Genomic DNA, 20,537 nt, shown 5'->3' on the forward strand with positions numbered 1-20,537 from the left:
AGCACCCCAGCTCACTGCCGACACATATGTTTGGGGTATGAGAAACGGCCGTTTGGGTTGCACGCAAATGAAATTGTGTGTCTGGCCCCAATTTGGTTAGCAACAGCCCTGCTTATTAGGATACACCACAACAATTCAGTGTTTACTGAATCCTGCTAGTAGTTACATTACTTCAGTTATTCCGAACCTTGATTGAGCCAAGCCACATATTTAAAAAAATACCACCAAATAAAATTGACACAAAAAGAGGACATATATGTTAATTTCATACTCTTTGCCATCTAATAGAAGATCATATATTTGTTCTTTCTGTCGCTATAAGTTGCTGGCATAGATAGAGAGACAAAGATACATTAATTGTTCTTCATAAATAATTTTCACGGCAATTAAGTGAAATTTGATAATTTCCCGTGGCACACCGTTAGAGCTCTCACGGCACACTAATGGTTGGGAAAAACTGCATTACTTGAGCTCATTACTGGGAATGTGTAAATATAATGAATTATAAAATTTGAATTCAAGATGCCTAAGATCGTTTGTATTTTTATACTAAGCTCCCATATGTACTGGTACATTAAAAAAAAAGATTCATTACAATTTAATGCTACAGGTCCAAGCTATATTTTATGTTAAATTTTGTGCTATCCCAACTAGAGGAGCTGAATGCATTATTTTCAAACGACACTTTTCTATTTGACAATTCTGGATCAAATCAAAACTCAAGTCTAATTCTAAGAAGTGTTAGGATTATGACTTGAACCTTATGGGGGAATGCTTCAAATATGTACCGGTACGTATAGAAAATTGCAGTCTGTTAAAATGCCACTTAAACTTACCCATTCAGACTATTAAAAAATGGTGTGTACATTTTGCAAACCTGATTACATCCTTAGCATCCTGTCTTAGCACACACGAAGTATCTGCGGTGTGAGCAGCTAGCGGCGCCCCGCACTGTTATGCAACACATTAGGCGTGAACGGCGCTTTTCCATATTGTTCTGCCTCCATTGTCCGCAGGATGTGTGGATACCATACTAGTCCTTTCCCTTGTCCATCAACGTCAAACCCTGTTAATTATTTATTCTCTTTTTGTGTGAAATACAAATCTATATTTCTCACCCCATGTCACGGTCCAACAAAAAGGTGCACATGTGCCAGTAGCGTTCATTTATAACTAGCAGAGCATTTGAATAACAATGCTTTGTTTGTGTGGAGCTGCTATAAAAAGCCCTGGAAAGATGAGAAATCTCTCCAATAGACACCATGGGCAAGGTAGGCTCTGCTCCGCTGGCATCAAATCACATTTTAGATCTTCATCTGTCGTCACGCAACCTCCCGTCTCCTGACAGATCATCTTCTTCGAGGACAAGAACTTCCAGGGTCGCAGCTATGAGTGCAGCAATGACTGCACGGACCTCCACTCCTTCTTTAACCGCTGCAACTCCATCCGGGTGGAGAGCGGCTGTTTCATGATCTACGAACGAGCCAACTTCATGGGCCACCAGTACTTCATGAGGAGGGGAGACTATCCCGACTACCAGAGATGGATGGGTTTCAGCAGCTGCATCCGCTCGTGCAGGATGATTCCCGCAGTAAGGGTTGGAATGTTTGTGGTTCTGCCTTGTTCTTCAAGCTTGAGCAGACATTCCGATGTTCTTCATTCGGCTTGACAACTCGACAAGTCATTGTGATTGTCCACTGTTTTGCTTCTCGAATCCGAGCTTAAGCGCGATGACAATCATTCCAATGTCCATGATGTCCCGATACAAAAACTAGATGGGTCGTTCCGACCGGCACAATTCTGCTTGTTTTCGATTCTTAAAAGTTGCACCACTCTTTCTAGTGTTTGATATCAGACTGGTTTCTGTTTTGAAAAGCCGTGCCTGTAATTCCGATGTCTACAAATCCGTCTTTGTTTTTTGTACTTAATGCTACACTAATCATTTCGATGGTTGTGATGCTTCCTGGTTTCTATTCCTAAAAGCTGGATGGGTCGTTTCAATATTTGCGATTCTGCCTTCTTTTTCCACACTTAAATGCTCAACAAAGCTTTCATATTGCTGATCTGCATTTCTCATTTAGGTTCCCATACTTCAAGATAGGCTATTTGTTTTGATGTCTGCGACTCTGCTTCTGGTTTGATATCAATATCTGTGATTCCATTTCTGGTATTGGGTATGTCATATAGTTGCCGTTTTTTCCATGTCCACCATCCTGCCCTTCATTAACTCATTCACTCCCAAATACGTTTTTAAACGTCCTTTCAGACTTGGTCTAGAGTTGGCTGGTACTGAATGAGTTAAGATGAACTTAAAATGAGATGAGTCATTTTGATGCGCACGCAAACCCAACTGTCCCTTCTTATGTGATCCCGCAGTACCGAGGCTCGTACAGATTGCGCATCTATGAGAAGCCTGACTTCAGCGGTCACATGATGGAGTTCATGGATGACTGTACCTGTGTATCCGACCGTTTCCACCACCGCCATATCTACTCCTGTAACGTCATGAATGGCTACTGGATCTTCTACGAGTACCCCAACTTTCGAGGGCGCCAGTACTTCCTCAGGCCTGGCGAATACCGGCGGTACCGCGATTGGTGCGCCACCTGCGCCATCGTCGGCTCCTTCAGGAGGGTCACAGAATTTTAGCCATCAAATGAAAAGCTTGCTGTAAATATCAAACGCTTTGTTTATTAAAGATGTCGGATTTTTAAGTTGGTTTTGTCATTGCTTTCTCCTTGACAGACATATTGTGTATGTGTGTCTGTGGAGGGGGTGGGAGGTTGTTTACAGTCAATGGGCATACAGCCTCACAATAGATGATTTGATGATTATTTATTTAGCTATACATCCTGACTTCCTGTCTTATAATATTGAAGTCTTTTCAGACGTATTGAAACCTGTCTAATTACAGACCATATTAGCAATAAAAAAACATCTCTTCATTCAAGTCTTCTTCACTCATAATATTAATTAGGATTTTATTGTGGTTAGTGTCTTTTTTCACATCAATGAACCTGAACCATATTTTTTTTTCAGATTTATTTAAAAAAATCAGATTCGGGGGCTTAGGGTTGACTTAACAATATCTATTAATAAAGCAATCTGTCTCTGTATTTGTGCACATTTGTATCTATCTATCTATCTATCTATCTATCTATCTATCTATCTATCTATCTATCTATCTATCTATCTATCTATCTATCTATCTATCTATCTATCTATCTATCTATCTATCTATCTATCTATCTATCTATCTATCTATCTATCTATCTATCTATCTATCTATCTATCTATCTATCTATCTATCTATCTATCTATCTATCACTCTCTCTCTTACTCTCTCTCTCTCTATATATATATCTCTCTCTATATATAGATATATTATATATATATATATATATGTAGATCTATCGATCGATCAATCGATGATCGGCACAGTGTTCTACTAGTTAGCACATCCGCTTCACAGTGTGGAGGTGCAGGGTTCGATTCTGGTTCCGGCCTTCCTGGTTGGAGTTTGCATGTTGTTTGTTTGTTTATTGAACATACATAGTACACACAATAACAGATTGACAAAAGGCAAACAAAAATTATGAAAATTAAAAGTAAGTAAAAGAAAAAAAACCCACACATCATCACAGTTGTATGCTCAAAGGAGTAGGAAGAAGTAAATAACTTATCTAGTCCTACCCCTTATTATGTAGCAAGTTGAATTGATCATTTTTCAAAAGAAAGAAGAAGAAAAATCGACATATCATCAAATACTTTTACCCTTATGTACCTTTCTATTTATACACCTTTCGGTTTGTAGATATACAATACAATACAATACAATACAATACATGCTGATTTATATAGCGCTGTCACAACAGCGGCAGCTGTAACAAAGCGCTTAACTAAACAGACAGTATAATTATTCGTTCTCCTTTTTTGTTTCAATTTTCTCATATTCATTATAATTAGCATTTCTTGAATATAATTGATAAGTTGATCATAATCCAAAACATTGATGTTCTCCCCGTACCTGCGTGGGGTTTCTTCGGGGACTCTTGTTTCCTCCCACATTCACAAAAAAATGCACGATAGGTTAATTGATCACTCTAAATTGTCCGCAGGTCTGACTGTCAGTATGAATGGTTGTTCGTCTATGCGTTCCCTGCGACTGGCTGGCAACCAGTTCAAGGTGTACCCCGTCGACTGCCCGAAGACGGCTGGGATAGGCTCCAGCATGACCGTGCCCCTCGTGAAGATAAGCGGATTAGTGTTTTGTAGTTTTCCTGCCTGCGGTGTGTGCTAAATACATTATACTTCCATCTGTATTGTGCAGTGACCACTACAACTAACAGATATGCTCTCTTCCTTTTATGTAGATATAGGAAACAAATCGTTCTTAATTTTGCCCTTGGTATATTGAAAAAAAAAGTAAGACAAAGAATATATACATTTATTTATTTGATACACTAGTATCATATTAAAATACATTATGAAAACAAATCTGTTTCCGGTAACATTACCACCTTATGAATAAACACATGGATTATAGTTTAAAATGGCAAACTGTTTTTACATGTAATGTTGCAGTTGGACAATGAGGGTCATTCCTTGGATAAATAATGACTCATTAATTCAATACTTTTTGGCGCAGTATCTTTTCACATGAATAGCAAATTATTCTTACTACTTGCTATGCTGCTATATTGATTCCCGAGCTTTTTCCTCGCTCGGCCAGTGGGGGTCTGTTACATTAACCCTTCTTCCCACTGTGTGATTTGGTTTTGTTCACAAAATAAAAAGACAATATGAACAATTTGAAAGAGAAAAATTAACCATCAATTTGAATGGACCTTTATTTTCTTGTGTCTGGCAATTCTCTTGGCATGTTGAAAGGAGCGTGTGAGGGAAACAAAGTTTTCATAACCGTTTGAGGATAAAGCATATTTACGTTGATATGATGAGACATTAGAGTAACTAGTGAATTTTCTATTCTGGTTCTGTGAGTTCACCCTTGAGGCACTGGATGCTCCGCTCTCCCCAATGGCCGTGATCACACCATATGTGCAGAAACTTCTGACTGAGCGAACACGCACAAAGCCTTTGTGCACACATAATGCAGGTGATTCGCAGTCAGAAATGTATGGACGGAGAAGCATTGTTACGCATTTATAGGCCCTGTTCAGCAAAAAGTCAGTCTGCTAAATCATCAGCTTTGCGCATTTGAATAACAACGCATCATGTCCCCCGGGTTTTGTATAAAAAGGCCTTGCAATCATGGGGTTAGCAGAGCAAGTTGAATCCTCTACTGGGAACAACCTAAACCATCACCATGGGCAAGGTAAAAACACGTTGTTGCATTTCTTTCATGGGCAATGCAAAAACCTCTCTTTTTTCCACTTTTCAGATCATCCTTTTCGAGGAGAAGAACCTCCAGGGCCGCTCCTACGAGTGCCTGAACGACTGCCCCGAGCTGACCACTGTTCTGGGTCGCTGCCAGTCCTGCCGGGTGGAGAGTGGCTGCTTCATGGTCTATGAGCGCTCCAACTTCCTGGGCAACCAGTTGTTCCTCAAGAGAGGAGAGTACCAAGACCTGCAGCGCATGACGACTCTGGGAGTGACCCTGGACTCCATCAGATCCTGTAGAATGATCCCCTTGGTGAGCAACCAACCAAAAGCTGAATGTTACGAGTGTGAACACGGCAGACATTGACATGATTGACATTTGGAATTTGAATTACAGCACAGAGGCCAATTCAAGATTAAGATCTTTGAGCGAGAGAACCTGACTGGTCAGTCCAACGAACTGCAGGAGGACTGCGAGAACATCATGGAGCGCCTGCGCATGAACGACATCCTGTCCTGCCAGGTGCTGGAGGGTCACTGGCTGCTGTTCGAGCAGCCCCATTTCCGCGGCAGGATGATCTACGTGAAGCCCGGTGAACACCGCAGCCTCAAGGAGATGGGCATTAGCGGCATCAGGATCATCAGTTTGAGACGTATCACTGACATGTGCTAGAACTTTGTGCTCATCTTGAATAAATAAAAACAATGTCTTCTTCATAAGCATCTTTGCCTATTTGGTGTTGATTCAGGAGTTATGATCTCACTGCAGACGGACAAACACACATGATTCAACCTTTATACATCCATTTGTTCTTGAGGACGATATCAAAATCGATCAATCAATCAACCCAACAAACTTTATTTATGTAGGACTTTTTAGAGATCAGAAAATGTTGTGCAATTAAAACATCCACATCAAAAGAGGAACCTTCCCCTACCCCCAACATACATAGATACATATCCCCACAAGCAGTCACTGCAGACCTGACGTCCTCAAGAAGGCTTTTCCATAGCTGCGGAGCGAAATGGCTAATGCAGCCTCACCATGTATTCTGGTTTTCACGCTAGGAATAATTAAAAGGGCAGTGCCAGAGGACCTCGGGATCCGCGAGGGCTGATATGACAAAAGCAGGTCAGATGAATATGATGGTCCAAGACCATTGAGACATTTAACAACGAATAAAAGCACTTTAAAATCGATCCTGAAACACACGGGGAGCCAATGCGGCGATTTCAAAACTCATGCAACTTGTTCCCACCCTCTGGTTCTTGTCAGGATTCAATCGGCTGCGTTCTGGAGTCGTTGTAAGCTTGAAATTCTCTTTTTAAGGGGATCAGAGAGCAGGGTATTACAATAATCACCTCGAAAGGAAATAAGTGTCATGATTCTGTTGTTGTTGAGATGAAATTTGGTTTTGATTCAGTTTACTGTCATGGTTCTGTTCCGTTGTTTTATTACTTTGGTTTATTGGGATTTTCAGGACTTTGTGTTATTGATTTGAGTTTTTCCAGAGTGCCCCCTGCAAGTGTTTTTGTTTGTAAATTTTGTTCATTACATTCTGTTGCTCCTGCCTCCCTCCTTTTTGGGTCCTCTACCATCACGCACCTCACGACAAAAATCATGCATCAGCACTTCCGTGTTAGCCTGACAGACAAATGGGCGGACTCTCAAAGGGCCCTCTGTTGTCAAGAGACACGGAAATATACAGCTGTGTGTCATCAGCATCGCTGTGGAAGCTGATACTGTGTCTCCTGATGACGTCCGTAAGGGGAAGAATAGGAAGAATTGAACCGTGGGGAACCCCACATTTCATTTCATGGACTCTGGAGGAACAAGTATCAATATTTACATAAGAAACATCTTTCTGTGAGATAGTAATAGGTTGAAATTGTCAATAAAAGCAAAATCAGGATGATCACAAATGGAGGAGTTTTCCACATATTCAGGTTTAAAAGGCGACTGAAAAGGCATGACGAGCCTTCGTTCGTCTGCTCCGACTATCGACGCAATGTGCAATACTGCATAATCAATTCCAAGGTGAGACGCAGACCACCCAAAAGTGTGAGCAAAATAGTTCAAATCATCAGTTTTCGTCTTTGTTGTCTGTGTGTCTGAAGAACCGCATTTAAGAACTGAGATAATTCCACTAACTAACCTTTTTGTCCTGATGGTAAAAGAAAGATGTTTAAGATAGGAACCGACACCATTCAAGAAAATGTGATCATTTGAAGAGAAATTGTCATTTTCCTTCTTCCTTTTCATGAACACAAAATCACACCGTGAGATAGCGAATGTTATCAAAATATCAAGGATATGACATTGGAGTGATAGTTGTCCTCACTTAAAATTTGCACACCACACCGGCATCATCCGGATGCGCTTCTGCCATATACAGTGTAAGAGTTGCGTTGCAGATGAGACACCAGGAAGTAAATTCTAAAGTGATTTTTATTTCAAATCTTGTTTTGCTTCACAGTTGCTTCTAAGAGCAGGATTCCATGATGCGCTTCATGCTCATGACGCGAGTGCCGTTTATGCCCATGTTCTTGAAGCTCCTGTACTCGCCTGGCCTCAGGTACATCATCTTGCCCCTGAAGCTGGGCTGCTCAAACAGCAGCCAGTGGCCATCTAACACGCTGCAGGACAAGCATTCACTCATGCGAAGGCGTTCTGGGATGTTCTCGCAGTCCTCCTGCAGCTCGTTGGACTGGCCGCTCATGTTCTCCTGCTCAAAAATCTTGATCTTGAACTGGCCTCTGTGCTGTTGGTTGAAATGAAAGCAGGAAAGGTCAGCAACTCGCACCATTTCGAATTGATTTTTTATTTTTATTTTATTTTTTTAACAAAAGGTGAAAGAGTTTTTGGCATGCTAGTGCACGGGATAAGACAAAGGTTCTGGGTTCGAATCTTGGCACGTCCTCCCTGTGCTTGTATGGATTTTCATCAGGTTGCATCCCACATTATGGAAACACGGATACTAGGTAACTCACTGTCAAAGTAAATGTGGCAAGGCAGTATCTTCTTCAAGGATACATCAACATGGTCAAAGGACTGAGGATTAAATTGAAAACCATCGGATCGAGAAAAGACCCAGATGCAACCTAAGCGAAACCATACCTTCCCTGCGAGTGAATGATTGTTGTCTCCCTGTGCTCTGTGATTGACTTGTGACCAATCTCACTCATGACCCTGAACAGACTAAGTGGTAGGCAATGGGAGGCTGTCGTACAGTACCATGGGGATCATGCGGCAAGACCTGATGCAGTCACTCATGCCCATGCGCTGGTAATCTGAGTAGTCCCCCCTCCTGACAAAGAACTGGTTTCCCATGTAGTTTGCGCGGTCGTAGACCATGAAGCAGCCGCTCTCCACCCGGCAAGAGAGACACCTGCTCAGGTAAGAGGACATGTCAGCGCAGTCGCTGCTGGTCTCATAGGAACGGCCCTGGAAGTTCCTGTCCTCATAGAAGATGATCTGCAACCCAAGCAGTTTTAATTGATTACATTGATTGATTAGCCAATAAAACTAATTTCACCCCCCACCCCCTAAAGGCGAGATTTACCTTGCCCATGGTCATAGCTGCGGTGATAACGTGTGGAAGAGCAAACAGACTGCTTGGTTTTCTCCATGTCACCCAGTTGCTTTTATACCTGACCTCGCGAGTGAAGCATACGTGACCTCATTGTGCAAAGTCCTGACAGGGCAACATGCAGTGGAGGCCCCACCGCGTGCACGGCCGCAATTCAAAAAGACCTTCATACAGATCGTGATTTGCGGCGGTAGCAATTGTAGCGAAGAGGCCACCTGCATTGTCTACACCGTTCAAAGGCAGAAAACAGGTTTTCCACAAACACATTTTTCCCAAGGATCACTCCATAAATACATGATTATTAACAAACATTCAACAAAATAAAGAAATAAATCAAAATAAATAAATCTAAATTTTGAAATAATTGAAGTACCTCACACAATTTCAATGGACATGCAGCAGTGTTTTGCAACTTACTCTAGCATATATCAGTGTATTCGTACTTGTACTCCTCTGAGAGTAATCAGTTACCATAATGTTACTGCCTCTGAAATGTAATGCATTTCACTAGTTCTATTACTCGTCAAAAATGACATGGGGAATTATAAAGTGTCAGTGGTGATATGGTTGAGGGATGTTCACAATTTTTTTGTCTTTGTCAGAGAAGTCGTGGCATGAATGAATCAGCAATGATCGTGTCCTGCGAGAAATGTGGGGCGAAGTGACATTTCGTCTCGTGATGCAAAATAGCGTCAGATGAGAAAAACTGGAACCTTCACAATATTCTCACTTTGAAAAAGTACATTTTCATTTCGTTAAGTTAAAAATATATACTGTAGGTCAGGGGTGCCCAATATGTCGATCGCGATCGACCGACAGTCGATCGCGAGGAGTGTAGATGGGCAAAACCCCCCAACCTAAAACATTTGTGTGTCTGTGTGTGTGATATAAATATGATATATTTTTGTATTAGTGCACACTGCACCCTTAGCATCCTAGTGAGGTCTCACTTTCACAAGAAGTATTTAAAAAATAACATTAAAAAAAGCAAATTAGGGTGGCCCGGTGGTCCAATGGTTAGCGCGTTGACCTCACAGTGCAGAGGTTGTGGGTTCAATCCCAGCTCCGGCCTTCCTGTGTGGAGTTTGCATGTTCTCCCCGGGCCTGCGTGAGTTTTCTCCAGGTACTCCGGTTTCCTCCCACATTCCAAAAACATGCGTGGCAGGCTGATTGAACACTCTAAATTGTCCCTGAGTGTGTGTGTGAGCGCAGATGGTTGTTTGTCTCTGTGTGCCCTGAGTTTGGCAGGCAACCGGTTCAAGGTGTCCCCTGCCTACTGCCCGAAGATGGCTGGGATAGGCCCCAGCACCCCCTGTGACCATAAAGCGGATAGGAAAATGGATGGATGGAAAAAAGCAGATCACCTTTAACCTACCGTGGCGCGTGACCCGCATCACCGGAAGTTGTTAGCGGTCAGCCGTCTGGAATTGCAGCTTGCGATCAGACCTGTTGTGCTATATCTTTTATTTTTATTATTCTCATTCAGAGTTTGTTTCATATACAATTCACCGAGGGCACTGGCAAAGTATAGGAATCTGGAGGGCCGAGAGAAGCATTTTAAAACGTTACATGTGAGCTACGTTCTTTAACACGCTACAAAAGTGTGTGCCATTCCTCCGTGTCAGGTCTCGATGAAGGTAGGCAGTGATTTGCTTTTCCACAAACTCACAAATTTTTGTGTTTATTTTTCTGTTTTGTTCATCTTAGGGGGCGTTATGGCTGTTGCTCATGATGGCATGCGTGTGTAGGTGTGTGTGTATGCGGGCATGCGCAATCACGGCTCGATCGCGGTAGGTTGGTCGATCGAAAAGTAGATCTTTGCTCAAAAAAGGTTGTGCACCACTGCTGTAGGTTCTGCATCCTTTTGTTTTCGCTTCCCTCATCATGCCACCACCTGCCATTATTCTGTTTTTGTTTTGATTACATTTAGCTTTTTTTTCCCCATCTGTTCTTGTCATCCTAGTCCCTTGTGTCTTCTAAACAGCTACCGGGCATTTGTGTCTTGTCCAGGTGTTCCTCATTGTCTCGTCAGTTTGCTTGTATTTAAGTCCCTGGTTTCCATGTTTAGATTTGTTAGATCGTTGTTGCTGTTAGATTGATTTGTTTCTCATAGTAGTTTACTGTGTTTTATTTCCTGATGAGTTTATAGTTACTGTGAGTTTTGGGCTTTTTAAGACTCGGTGAGTGCTTTCAATGTAGTTTTTCCAGAGTAATCCTGTATGTGTGGGGGTTTTTTTTTTGGTTGTTTTAAATGCATTTTATTCGGTACACCCTGTTTCTCCTGCCTCCCTGCTTTTGGGTCCTCTGCCATGCTAAACCATGACACCACGACCACAGTCGCCTCCCTCCGTATTCAAGGGGTCAGGTCTTGTTTGTGCTTAAGCTTTACTATTTTGTGTTCAATTATTTATTTTGTTTGTAATCTCGGTCCCAACCACCCCTAGTTCCAAAATCCCCTTGCAGCCCTGGTGGCAAGTATGAAAATTCGTTTGCACAGGCTTCATTAACAATTTAGCTGCTATTAGCTAGCTGCGGAACCACTGGACCGAATCAACAATCTGTCATTTTGTCTTTTTGTCATGTGCACTTGTAAGCTGCAGCGATGTTAACACCGTATGTGGGATCATGACTTCAAAATGATCAAGTTGACTTTTTAAGGCGTCCCAATTGGATTATCACTGAATGGGAAATTTGTACACAAGTAGTTTACTGTGTTACTTCATATTGTATATTTTTTGTATTGTTGAGTACAAATGTTTTAAGAGCACATATCATATAATTATGTTGATTTATGTATGTGATGTAATCATATACCAATAGATGACTGTGGAAAGCTTAAAATGGTATGGTACAGACCTTTTAATAATTTCCCACACCCATCAAATGTTTCAATTACATAAAAATGTACTTTATATGTTAGTAACAAGAGAATTGTTCAACAGTTATTATATAATGAGTGAGATATTTAGCTTGTCAGCTAGCTAGTTTCGAGGCACCTAACGACCTTGTGTAACTATGTATAATTATAATTGAACTTTTAGTTGTGAGCTTGTTTGAATTACCTGGTGAAAATGTAGCTTGGTATGGTTAACCAGCTGATCATTTGCCATCTAATGAGCTTGATTTTTAGCTTAAGATTATCGTATTTAGTTATTTAGCACCCTAATGAGGTATTTAAAGGATATTAAGATTGATTTTGAGTCACCAGCACCCTGGTTTACCCCTACCCTCAGACAACTTAAATCAAAAGGCCGTCAACTTGAAAGATTATATAGAAAAACTGGACTCGCCATTCATAAAGAAATGTACACTACCCACTTTCTCCATTACAAGGACTCAATATCCAAAGCCAAATCAATCTTCTACTCTGGATTAATCAGTTCCAATGAAGGCAACCCCAGATCACTCTTTTCACTCATTTCTAAACTCACTAAACCTGCTGACACTCTTCCCTCACATCTCTATTCCACTGATTTTTGTAATACTCTGGCCTCATTTTTTACATCCAAAATCCAACTTATCCACCAGCAACTCACCCCTTCAGCTGCTCCTAACCCTCCGTCTCCATTCTCCCCGGTTCCTACCCACCTATTCTCTGCATTTACATCCCCATCTGTCCACCAAGTCTCCATCTTAATCCAGAAGTCCAAATCATCTACTTGTCAACTTGACCCTCTCCCTACTGTTTTAGTCAAAGCTTCTATCCCGGCCCTCTCCCCTCTCATCACTAACATTATTCAAACTTCCCTCTCTACTGGCATTGTACCATCTCATCTCAAAACTGCTGCTGTCACTCCCATACTGAAGAAACCTGGCTCTGATCCCTGCGACTTGAACAACTTTCGTCCCATATCAAACCTTCCGTTCATCTCCAAACTTCTAGAGAAAACAGTAGCTGCTCAACTTCACACCCATCTTTCCTCCAATAAGCTCTACGAACAATTTCAATCTGGCTTCCGTCCCCTCTATAGTACCGAAACTGCCCTCCTCAAAATATGCAATGACCTTCTTCTCTCTGCTGACTCCGGTTCACTCGCCATCCTCCTCCTGCTTGACCTCAGTGCAGCCTTTGACACCATCTCTCACCCCATCCTCCTCGACAGACTCTCCTCCATTGGCATCACCAGCATCCCCCTGTCCTGGTTCCGCTCCTATCTTTCTGACCGCACCCAGTTTATCCAGCTCAAACGTTTTAGATCTCACCCCTTTCCCCTCACTTCAGGTGTTCCTCAGGGTTCTGTCCTTGGCCCATTGCTATTTCTAATATATCTTCTTCCCCTTGGTAATATCTTCAGGAAACATCACATTCATTTTCATTGCTACGCGGATGACACCCAGCTCTACATCTCTAACATACAACAACATAACAAACCTAATACCATACTTCCACCATCCTCCCTAACCAACTGCCTGCAGGAATTAAAATCTTGGTTCACCTCAAATTTCCTCAAACTGAATAGCAATAAAACTGAATTCCTCCTTATTGGCACTAAATCCAATCTAAACAGAATAAACAATTTCTCCATTCCCTTCGAAAGCTCTTCCATCTCCCACTCCCCTCAGGTCAAGAGTCTGGGTGTCATCCTTGATAGCACCCTCTCCTTCACCTCACATATCAACCACATCACTCGTTCTGCATATTATCATCTTCGAAACATCCACCGGCTCCGCTCTTCTCTCACTCCTCAGTCCACTGCTATACTTGTACACACCCTCGTCACCTCGCGACTCGATTACTGTAATTCCCTTCTGTTTGGTCTCCCCCAAAAAACCCTCCATAAGCTTCAGCTGGTCCAAAATTCAGCCGCCCGCATTATCACACTCACGCCATACATAAACCATATTACACCTGTCCTTCAACATCTCCACTGGCTCCCCATTTTACACCGCATTCAATATAAAATCCTGCTCCTCACATTCAAATCCATTCATGACCTAGCCCCTCCATACCTATCTGACCTCATCCATATTCCTACGCCTGTCCGCTCTCTTCGTTCCTCCTCCTCTGTCCTCCTCTCTGTCCCCCCTGCTCGCCTCGTCACCATGGGAAATAGAGCCTTCAGTCGCTCTGCTCCCCAGCTATGGAACTCACTCCCCGCTGACCTTCGTAATACAGCCTCATTAACACATTTCAAATCCCGCCTCAAAACACATCTGTTTCGACAAGCCTATTCACTCAGACCACAAAGCCATTATTTTATTTATTTATTTTTGTTGTATTTTTTTCTTATCTTATTTGATGTAGTTTTTAACATTGTACTCGTGATTTTAACTGCTTGTTGTAAGGTGTCCTTGAGTTTCTAGAAAGGCGCCCACAAATAAAATGTATTATTATTATTATTATTATTATTATTATTATTATAACATGTTGCATATTATTATTAGCAGCATCATTACATATAAAAACAAAGGACAGAAAGGGACACAGGAAGGTAATCTGATATGTTTGTGTTGCTTTAATTTGAAAAATTGAACATCTAGCAAATGTCCACGATACGTTTCATGCTCAAGAAGCGAGTGCTGCTCATGCCCATCTCCTTGAAGCTGCGGTGCTCGCCGGGCCTCACATACACCATCTTGCCACGAAAGTTGGGCTGCTCGAACAGCAGCCAGTGGCCCTCCATCACCTGGCAGGACATGCAGTCGTTCATGCGGAGGCGCTCCATGATGTTGTCACAATCCTCCTGCAGCTCGTTGGACTGGCCGCTCATGTTCTCCCGCTCAAAGATCCTAATCCTGAACTGGCCTCTGTGCTGTTGGTTGAAATGAAAACAGGAAAAAGTCAGCAACCGGCACCATTTCAAATTGATTGATTTTTTTTTTTTTTTTTAACGGAAAGGTGACAGTTTGTGGCATGCTAGTGCACAGGACAAGACAAAGTTTCTGGGTTCGAATATTGGGTCCTCCCTGTGCTTGTATGGATTTTCATCAGGTTGCATCCCACATTATGGAAACATGGATACAAGGTAACTCAATGTCAAAGTAAATGTGGCAAGGCAGTATCTTCTTCAAGGATACATCAACATGGTCAAAGGACTGATGATTAAATTGAAAACCATCGGATCGAGAAAAGACCCCGATGCAACCTAAGCGAAGCCATACCTTCCCTGCGAGTGAATGATTGATTTGAGGGTAGTAAAAAAGAAAAAAAATTAACATTTCCAAAGGTTTATGAAAAGGTGCTTTCATTCATGTTGTTCTTATTCTGCCATCCATATCAATTGAAATGTTTTTGTCTATCACACACAAACCCCCCGATGTGTATATCTATTTATCTATCTGTCTGTCATTTATCCTCATGAGGGTCGTGGGCATCCTGGATCATATCCCACTGACCTTGGGCAGTCGTTGGGGGAAACTTTGAGCTGGTTGTCAGCCAATCACAGGGCACACATTTGATGGACAACCATTCACATTCACCACATGTAGGGACAATCTGTAGTTCAATTACCTACCATGCATGTTTTTTGGAATGTAGGAGGAAATCGTTGTATCGGGAGAAAAATAAATACATTTAGGAGAAAACGGCTACCCGTAAACTAATTCAACTGAGTACGCTAGATAATGTAAAACCATAATTTACTCACCGCTGAACTAAAAGGAATGAATATAAAACCCTCGATCCATTTTTACCCACCATGGGGATGAGGCGACAGGACTTGATGCCGCTACTCATGCCCATCACACTCATGGAGTCGGCATGTTCGCCCTTCTTCATAAAGTGTTGGTTGCCCAAGAAGTTGGGACGCTCATAGATCATGAAGCAGCCACTCTCCACCCGACAGGACTGGCACTTGTTCAGGTAGGAGGACACGTCGGCGCAGTCGCTCATGCACTCATAGGAGCGACCCTGCAAGTTTTTCTCCTCATAGAAGATAATCTGTGAAAGTGAAAAAGGGATTCAGTAACATTCCATGAACTTCTTTAGCCCTGCACCCCTTTTCAAATACACAGCAGAGATGATTCACCCCCTCTCAGTGTGTGGGCATGGGCCCGATCATCCCTGATCCAAACATAGATGACGCATCTACTGTCAACCTTGTGTTACACTCCTGCATGCATTATAACTAAAATTCATATGGACTGAAATCAGTGGCGGACCCTCAAGGGCCAGCAAGGCCTTCTCTGCTGGCCTAAACATTCATACAATAACATAAATTTAATTCATGTTATTTTATTTTCGTAAATAAACAAAATTATTCTCTGTATTCTTTACGTCATATTATTTCCACTAGTCGAGTTATTTTAAATAACATTGAAAGCCACTCGATAAATAACTTATTTATTATGGTAGAGTTTTTAACCAATCATATTTCAGCTAGCTTGTGTTGCCAGGTAAATTAAATTTGCTCGGGGCCTTCAGATTAAACAGAGCAGGCCCCTGTGCGCTGTAAATGAACCGGCACAGAGATCTTCCAAATCCACTATTTATCAAATTAAATACGATGAAATTTTATGACATGGTTGACTTTAAAATCGCCCAATTAATGTACAAGGACACAATAACCTGCTCTGCCAAAACATTCAGAAGTTTTTTTGAAATTCGAGAAAGCAGCTATGATTTAAGAGGTACCAACTTATTCAAAAAACTCAAAACAAGAACAAACATCAAGCAAATAAGTGTAACTATCAAAGGTGTTAATCTGTGGAATAATCTCGAAACGGACCTGAAAACGAGTAAATTGCTTGCTGAGTTCAAAAACAAATTCAAAAAAATAGTACAAACAACCTACATCAATCAAAGTTAAAATGATCAATTCTAACCATTAAATATCATATAAATCAGAACAAAGTTGATAAATAGAGAAATGTATTGAAATATCCATTATGAATACAAGAGAAAATTGACAAAAGAGTGCCGGGGTGTGGATGTACTGTATATAATCCCGATACAAACCAAAAGTTGTAAATATATCACGGTTAAGGGTAAAGTATGAGCCTTAATGGAGACTTCTTTCTTCTTACTTTTTTTCTTTTCTGATTGATATAAAAATGATTTATTGGATACAAACACATACTGGGGTAGGTCTAGATACATTTTTTTACTTCTTCCTACTCCCTTGAACATAATAACTGTGTTGAATGAAGACTGATTTCTTTCTTTTTACTATTTTATCTACCTTATTTTCTGTCAAATTATTACTGTATATGTTTTATGTTCAATAAACAAAACAAACAACAACAACAATCAGATCACAAGTCTGCGCACCGGGGCCAGCTAGAATGCCTTATATTGAGACTGGGCGTGCGCGTTCGGTGATTGGATTAGCGCCTACTAGAGGGACCTATCACTGCATTTTAACCCAAAATGGCCAAAGAAGAAGACGTTGGTCTGGTTGTAGAACTACTTTACACACACTTTTCAAGACGGACCTTCCACGAAAAGCTGGATATTGTGCGAAGAGGTCGCCCAACTCCTGCGCTAGCTAGCCTGTCCCAGCAAGAAAAAGGGTTTGTCCGTCATTTTCAGACGAGCAATTATGAAAGGTACCCATGGCTCACAGCCTCTGAGAAACGCTGCAAATTGTACTGCTGGGAATGCCTGTTGCTTGCAACGGACCGATTTGGTGTTTGGAGCCACGCTGGATTTACCCATTTTACCAAGGCAGCAAGGAAGCATCAAAGCACAGCTGGGCAGTTACAAACTACGGTGCGTTTAAAAACGTTTGGGGACACTCGCGTAGATGTGCCGCTCAGTGAACAGGCACTACATTGGTGAGTAAATGAATTTCATTTGACATTTCTTCTTGTCATTTTATTTCATTAGTATTAAATTAATGGTAACGAAATAAAATGACAAAGCTACAAAAATGTATCAAATAAATCTGCTCACCTGCAATTTAGAATGGCGCATTGTAGTCACCTTCGGGCACTAAAGTTTGTTCAATCTTAGCTGCTCAACATCGTGAGTTATTTGCTGTTGTGTAGCCGATTCTCAAAATGCAAATGATCTGTTTACTTTATTTTTAAAGAATAGTTTGTTTTGCTATTGTTTGGTTGGTGTCTTATATGAAACTGCGACATTGCGCAATTTATTGGACAGATTTAAGATTACACAGCGTAATTTGGGTGGCATTTTATTTCGTATTTTTAAATCATCTTTTTATTTTTGACAATATCTATATATTTAGTTTCTTGCTCTTAATTGTGAATGCATACTTGATGGTTTTAAATGCTCTTGAAATTAAGTGCTGCTTGAAGAGCCTATACTGTATTGCGTTCATGTATGTGACGTCACTGAAGGCCTAAGGTTGAAATGCACGGCTCGCCACTGACTGAAATACATTTCTGAGTCAGGGTATTACATTTAAGGCCATTGTGATCAAATGTAAATCCTGTCAAACCTTTCCTTCCTTAAATATGAACATCAGGACTGGCTAGTATGTATGCATTTCTAAATACCGCAATATTGTAAAACTGTGTATTCTTCCATGACATGAAAATAAATATATTTATTGTGCCCATGGCTTTTTAACGCAATGTGAATGGCATAAAATCAAATTTCAGACTTCTTAAGGAACCCACAGTGATTTGGGCAGGGCTCGAGGATTTTGTTTTTCTCTCCCAGAGCTGAAGAAAATTCATTCATCCATTCATCTTCCTAACCGCTTGATCCTCACTAGGGTCGCGGGGGGTGCTGGAGCCTATCCCAGCTGTCTCCGGGCAGTAGGCGGGGGACACCCTGAATCGGTTGCCAGCCAATCGCAGGGCACACAGAGACAAACAACCATCCACGCTCACACTCACACCTAGGGATAATTTAGAGTGTTCAATCAGCCTGCCATGCATATTTTTGGAACGTGGGAGGAAACCGGAGCACCCGGAGAAAACCCACGCAGGCCCGGGGAGAACATGCAAACTCCACACAGGGAGGCCGGAGCTGGAATCGAACCCGGTACCTCTGCACTGTGAAGCCGACGTGCTAACCACTGGACTACCGGGCCGCCACTGAAGAAAATATTTAACAAATATATTTTAAAATATAAACACAACACTGGAGGCTCTTAACTGGGGCTACACTGATTTCTGATGAGGTTATAGCCCCTCCCTCCCCCCCGGCCCTGGTGTTGCGCCATTCTTGCTGTTAATTAAAGGGATAGAAAAGCGATATGAATTGCTTACCTTGCCTATGCTCATGTCAGTGGTGGTCATGGTTGTCAGGTGAGCTGCTGCTGCTAGCACTGAACTGCTGCTGTCCCCCTTCCATTTAACCCTCGCTTTTATACCTGAGTGCGCCTCATGGCGTCAGCGGGTCTCCATTGTGTAAAGCCCTGAGCCAGCAACTTGCTATGGAGTGCGGCAGGGGCCCGTGTTACATGTTGAACATGGTGGTCTTGTGGCTAGGCCCTTGAAGACCAGGTAACACAAAACCCTTTGTGTTTGAAATGAATAAAATGGCTGATTTTATTGTGCTGTATGTGGAGTTAGAGCTGATGAAAACAAAGAAAAGGAATGTCGGCAACAATACTGTAGCTGCTGTACATTCTCATTGACAGCTGCATTTAATTCAATCTGACATCAACCTGGAAATGAAAAGGGGCTCAGCAACAATGAAGTATTCAAACCCTCGACATATTCTTGTTTCAGTAGTCCACTATGGTTGATTTGGTAACTTGTCCATTGTTTATTCATGTGTTAATATTTTCAAAGAATTTGACTTCTTCAAAAAATTATATTTTGTGATATTTTGTTTGAAACTTGAACACTTTTATTGTTGTCTGTTTTATTTATTTGGATGCATTTAACTAGTTAGTGTACTACTTAGTGAACTTCTCAATTAGCTTGTTAGCAGGGGAGTAGCTAGAAAACTTTCAGTCGGGTGGGCAGAGTTACACAACACATCTGTAATGGTGACGACGGGTTTCCGTGCATATGTGTTTGCGTCATTCTTTATAATAACATCCACAGTCACTGTTTCATGAAATAAAATGTATAAATATGCCTAACAATGACCATCACACCCATAATTGGTCTTTGCCCTTACTGTACTTCGCTTTTACTTTCTAATAGTCAACTTCTAGCTTATGTAGTCATTTACTACGAAAGCCTTTTCTTTAAAGGTCAGGTGTAAGGTAAACATGGCCAACAATCTTTTGAGTAATACTTGGGCTAAAACAATTTCAAAAATGCTTTTCCCACCCAGGTTCATAGCAGGTTAGACCAATAGCAATGCCATTAACAACTGAAATGCCTTTCTTTGGCAATCTCTGGTGAGTGATATCATTTACAAAATGCCAAGTCGCCGGTTGGCCATTGTAATACATTTTTGATTCTCCCGTTAACTTTTTGCCATTAATACCGAGTTATTTGGCGAAATGCCTCAGCGCTGTGTAGCAATGCACTGTTCACATTCAGACAATGAATGGCCAAAAGAAAAGAATAGGGCATGTAAATGGACCAGAAAATTGGAATGATCTAGTTTTGTTCTCGCAAAGCGAATGGATTTCATGCCTGTGTCTATGAGCATTATTTGTTAGAAGCACCTTGAAAACCTCTGATTTCTCAACCGAATTTCCAAAAAAGCTAGTTGTGATAGTCAATGAATAACTCTGGCTGCTGTTTATCAAAATATTTGATTCAAAGTGTGATACGTGTACATGGATGGAA

At 41.4% G+C, this 20,537-nt stretch overlaps 4 protein-coding genes across 6 annotated transcripts; 2 read left to right on the top strand and 2 right to left on the bottom strand.

Annotated features, from left to right (window-relative positions):
• The first annotated feature begins 1,250 nt into the window (after nt 1–1,250).
• Nucleotides 1,251–6,060, top strand: LOC127611353 (gamma-crystallin M1-like). Of its 3 annotated transcripts, none has more exons than XM_052081866.1 (3): nt 1,251–1,271; nt 5,402–5,653; nt 5,738–6,060. In XM_052081866.1, exons 1-3 carry the CDS (start codon nt 1,263–1,265, stop codon nt 6,011–6,013), a joined length of 537 nt encoding a protein of 178 aa, XP_051937826.1. In that variant the 5' UTR covers nt 1,251–1,262; the 3' UTR covers nt 6,014–6,060. The 3 variants fall into 3 exon arrangements, with proteins under 3 accessions (XP_051937826.1, XP_051937825.1, XP_051937824.1); XM_052081865.1 differs by lacking the exon at nt 1,251–1,271 and adding an exon at nt 5,225–5,335; XM_052081864.1 differs by lacking the exon at nt 1,251–1,271 and having other exon boundaries at nt 5,363–5,653.
• LOC127612219 (gamma-crystallin M2-like) lies at nt 1,313–2,921 on the top strand (the record flags this gene model as incomplete). Its single annotated transcript, XM_052083192.1, is given in 2 exon segments — nt 1,313–1,591; nt 2,377–2,921. Coding segments are annotated over 2 exon segments (552 nt in total), but the record flags the coding sequence as incomplete, so codon positions are not given.
• A 1,713-nt stretch (nt 6,061–7,773) lies between the features above and the next one.
• Nucleotides 7,774–8,971, bottom strand: LOC127611357 (gamma-crystallin M3-like). The gene is made up of 3 exons (XM_052081870.1): nt 8,904–8,971; nt 8,576–8,815; nt 7,774–8,102 (listed from the first exon to the last, which is right to left on the bottom strand). The coding sequence occupies exons 1-3, from the start codon at nt 8,916–8,918 to the stop codon at nt 7,824–7,826; spliced, it is 534 nt and encodes a 177-aa protein (XP_051937830.1). The 5' UTR covers nt 8,919–8,971; the 3' UTR covers nt 7,774–7,823.
• A 5,392-nt stretch (nt 8,972–14,363) lies between these two features.
• LOC127611354 (gamma-crystallin M3-like) lies at nt 14,364–19,119 on the bottom strand. The gene is made up of 3 exons (XM_052081867.1): nt 19,053–19,119; nt 15,568–15,810; nt 14,364–14,683 (listed from the first exon to the last, which is right to left on the bottom strand). Exons 1-3 carry the CDS (start codon nt 19,080–19,082, stop codon nt 14,408–14,410), a joined length of 549 nt encoding a protein of 182 aa, XP_051937827.1. The 5' UTR covers nt 19,083–19,119; the 3' UTR covers nt 14,364–14,407.
• Between the last annotated feature and the right edge of the window lie 1,418 nt (nt 19,120–20,537).

Source organism: Hippocampus zosterae, chromosome 12, assembly GCF_025434085.1.
Source record: "Hippocampus zosterae strain Florida chromosome 12, ASM2543408v3, whole genome shotgun sequence".
Classification (NCBI taxonomy): Eukaryota; Metazoa; Chordata; class Actinopteri; order Syngnathiformes; family Syngnathidae; genus Hippocampus; species Hippocampus zosterae.

What these genes read in the sequence shown, in the direction of transcription:
- LOC127611357 (XM_052081870.1), bottom strand. An exon ending in CTTGCCGCATGATCCCCATG is followed by an intron (nt 8,103 to 8,575) that starts GTACTGTACGAC and finishes TTCAACCAACAG; the next exon opens with CACAGAGGCCAGTTCAAGAT.
- LOC127611354 (XM_052081867.1), bottom strand. Translation starts at nt 19,082, where the DNA reads ATGACCACCACTGACATGAGCATAGGCAAG. An exon ending in CTGACATGAGCATAGGCAAG is followed by an intron (nt 15,811 to 19,052) that starts GTAAGCAATTCA and finishes TCACTTTCACAG; the next exon opens with ATTATCTTCTATGAGGAGAA. An exon ending in CCTGTCGCCTCATCCCCATG is followed by an intron (nt 14,684 to 15,567) that starts GTGGGTAAAAAT and finishes TTCAACCAACAG; the next exon opens with CACAGAGGCCAGTTCAGGAT.
- LOC127611353 (XM_052081864.1), top strand. Translation starts at nt 5,363, where the DNA reads ATGGGCAATGCAAAAACCTCTCTTTTTTCCACTTTTCAGATCATCCTT. An exon ending in CCTGTAGAATGATCCCCTTG is followed by an intron (nt 5,654 to 5,737) that starts GTGAGCAACCAA and finishes TTTGAATTACAG; the next exon opens with CACAGAGGCCAATTCAAGAT.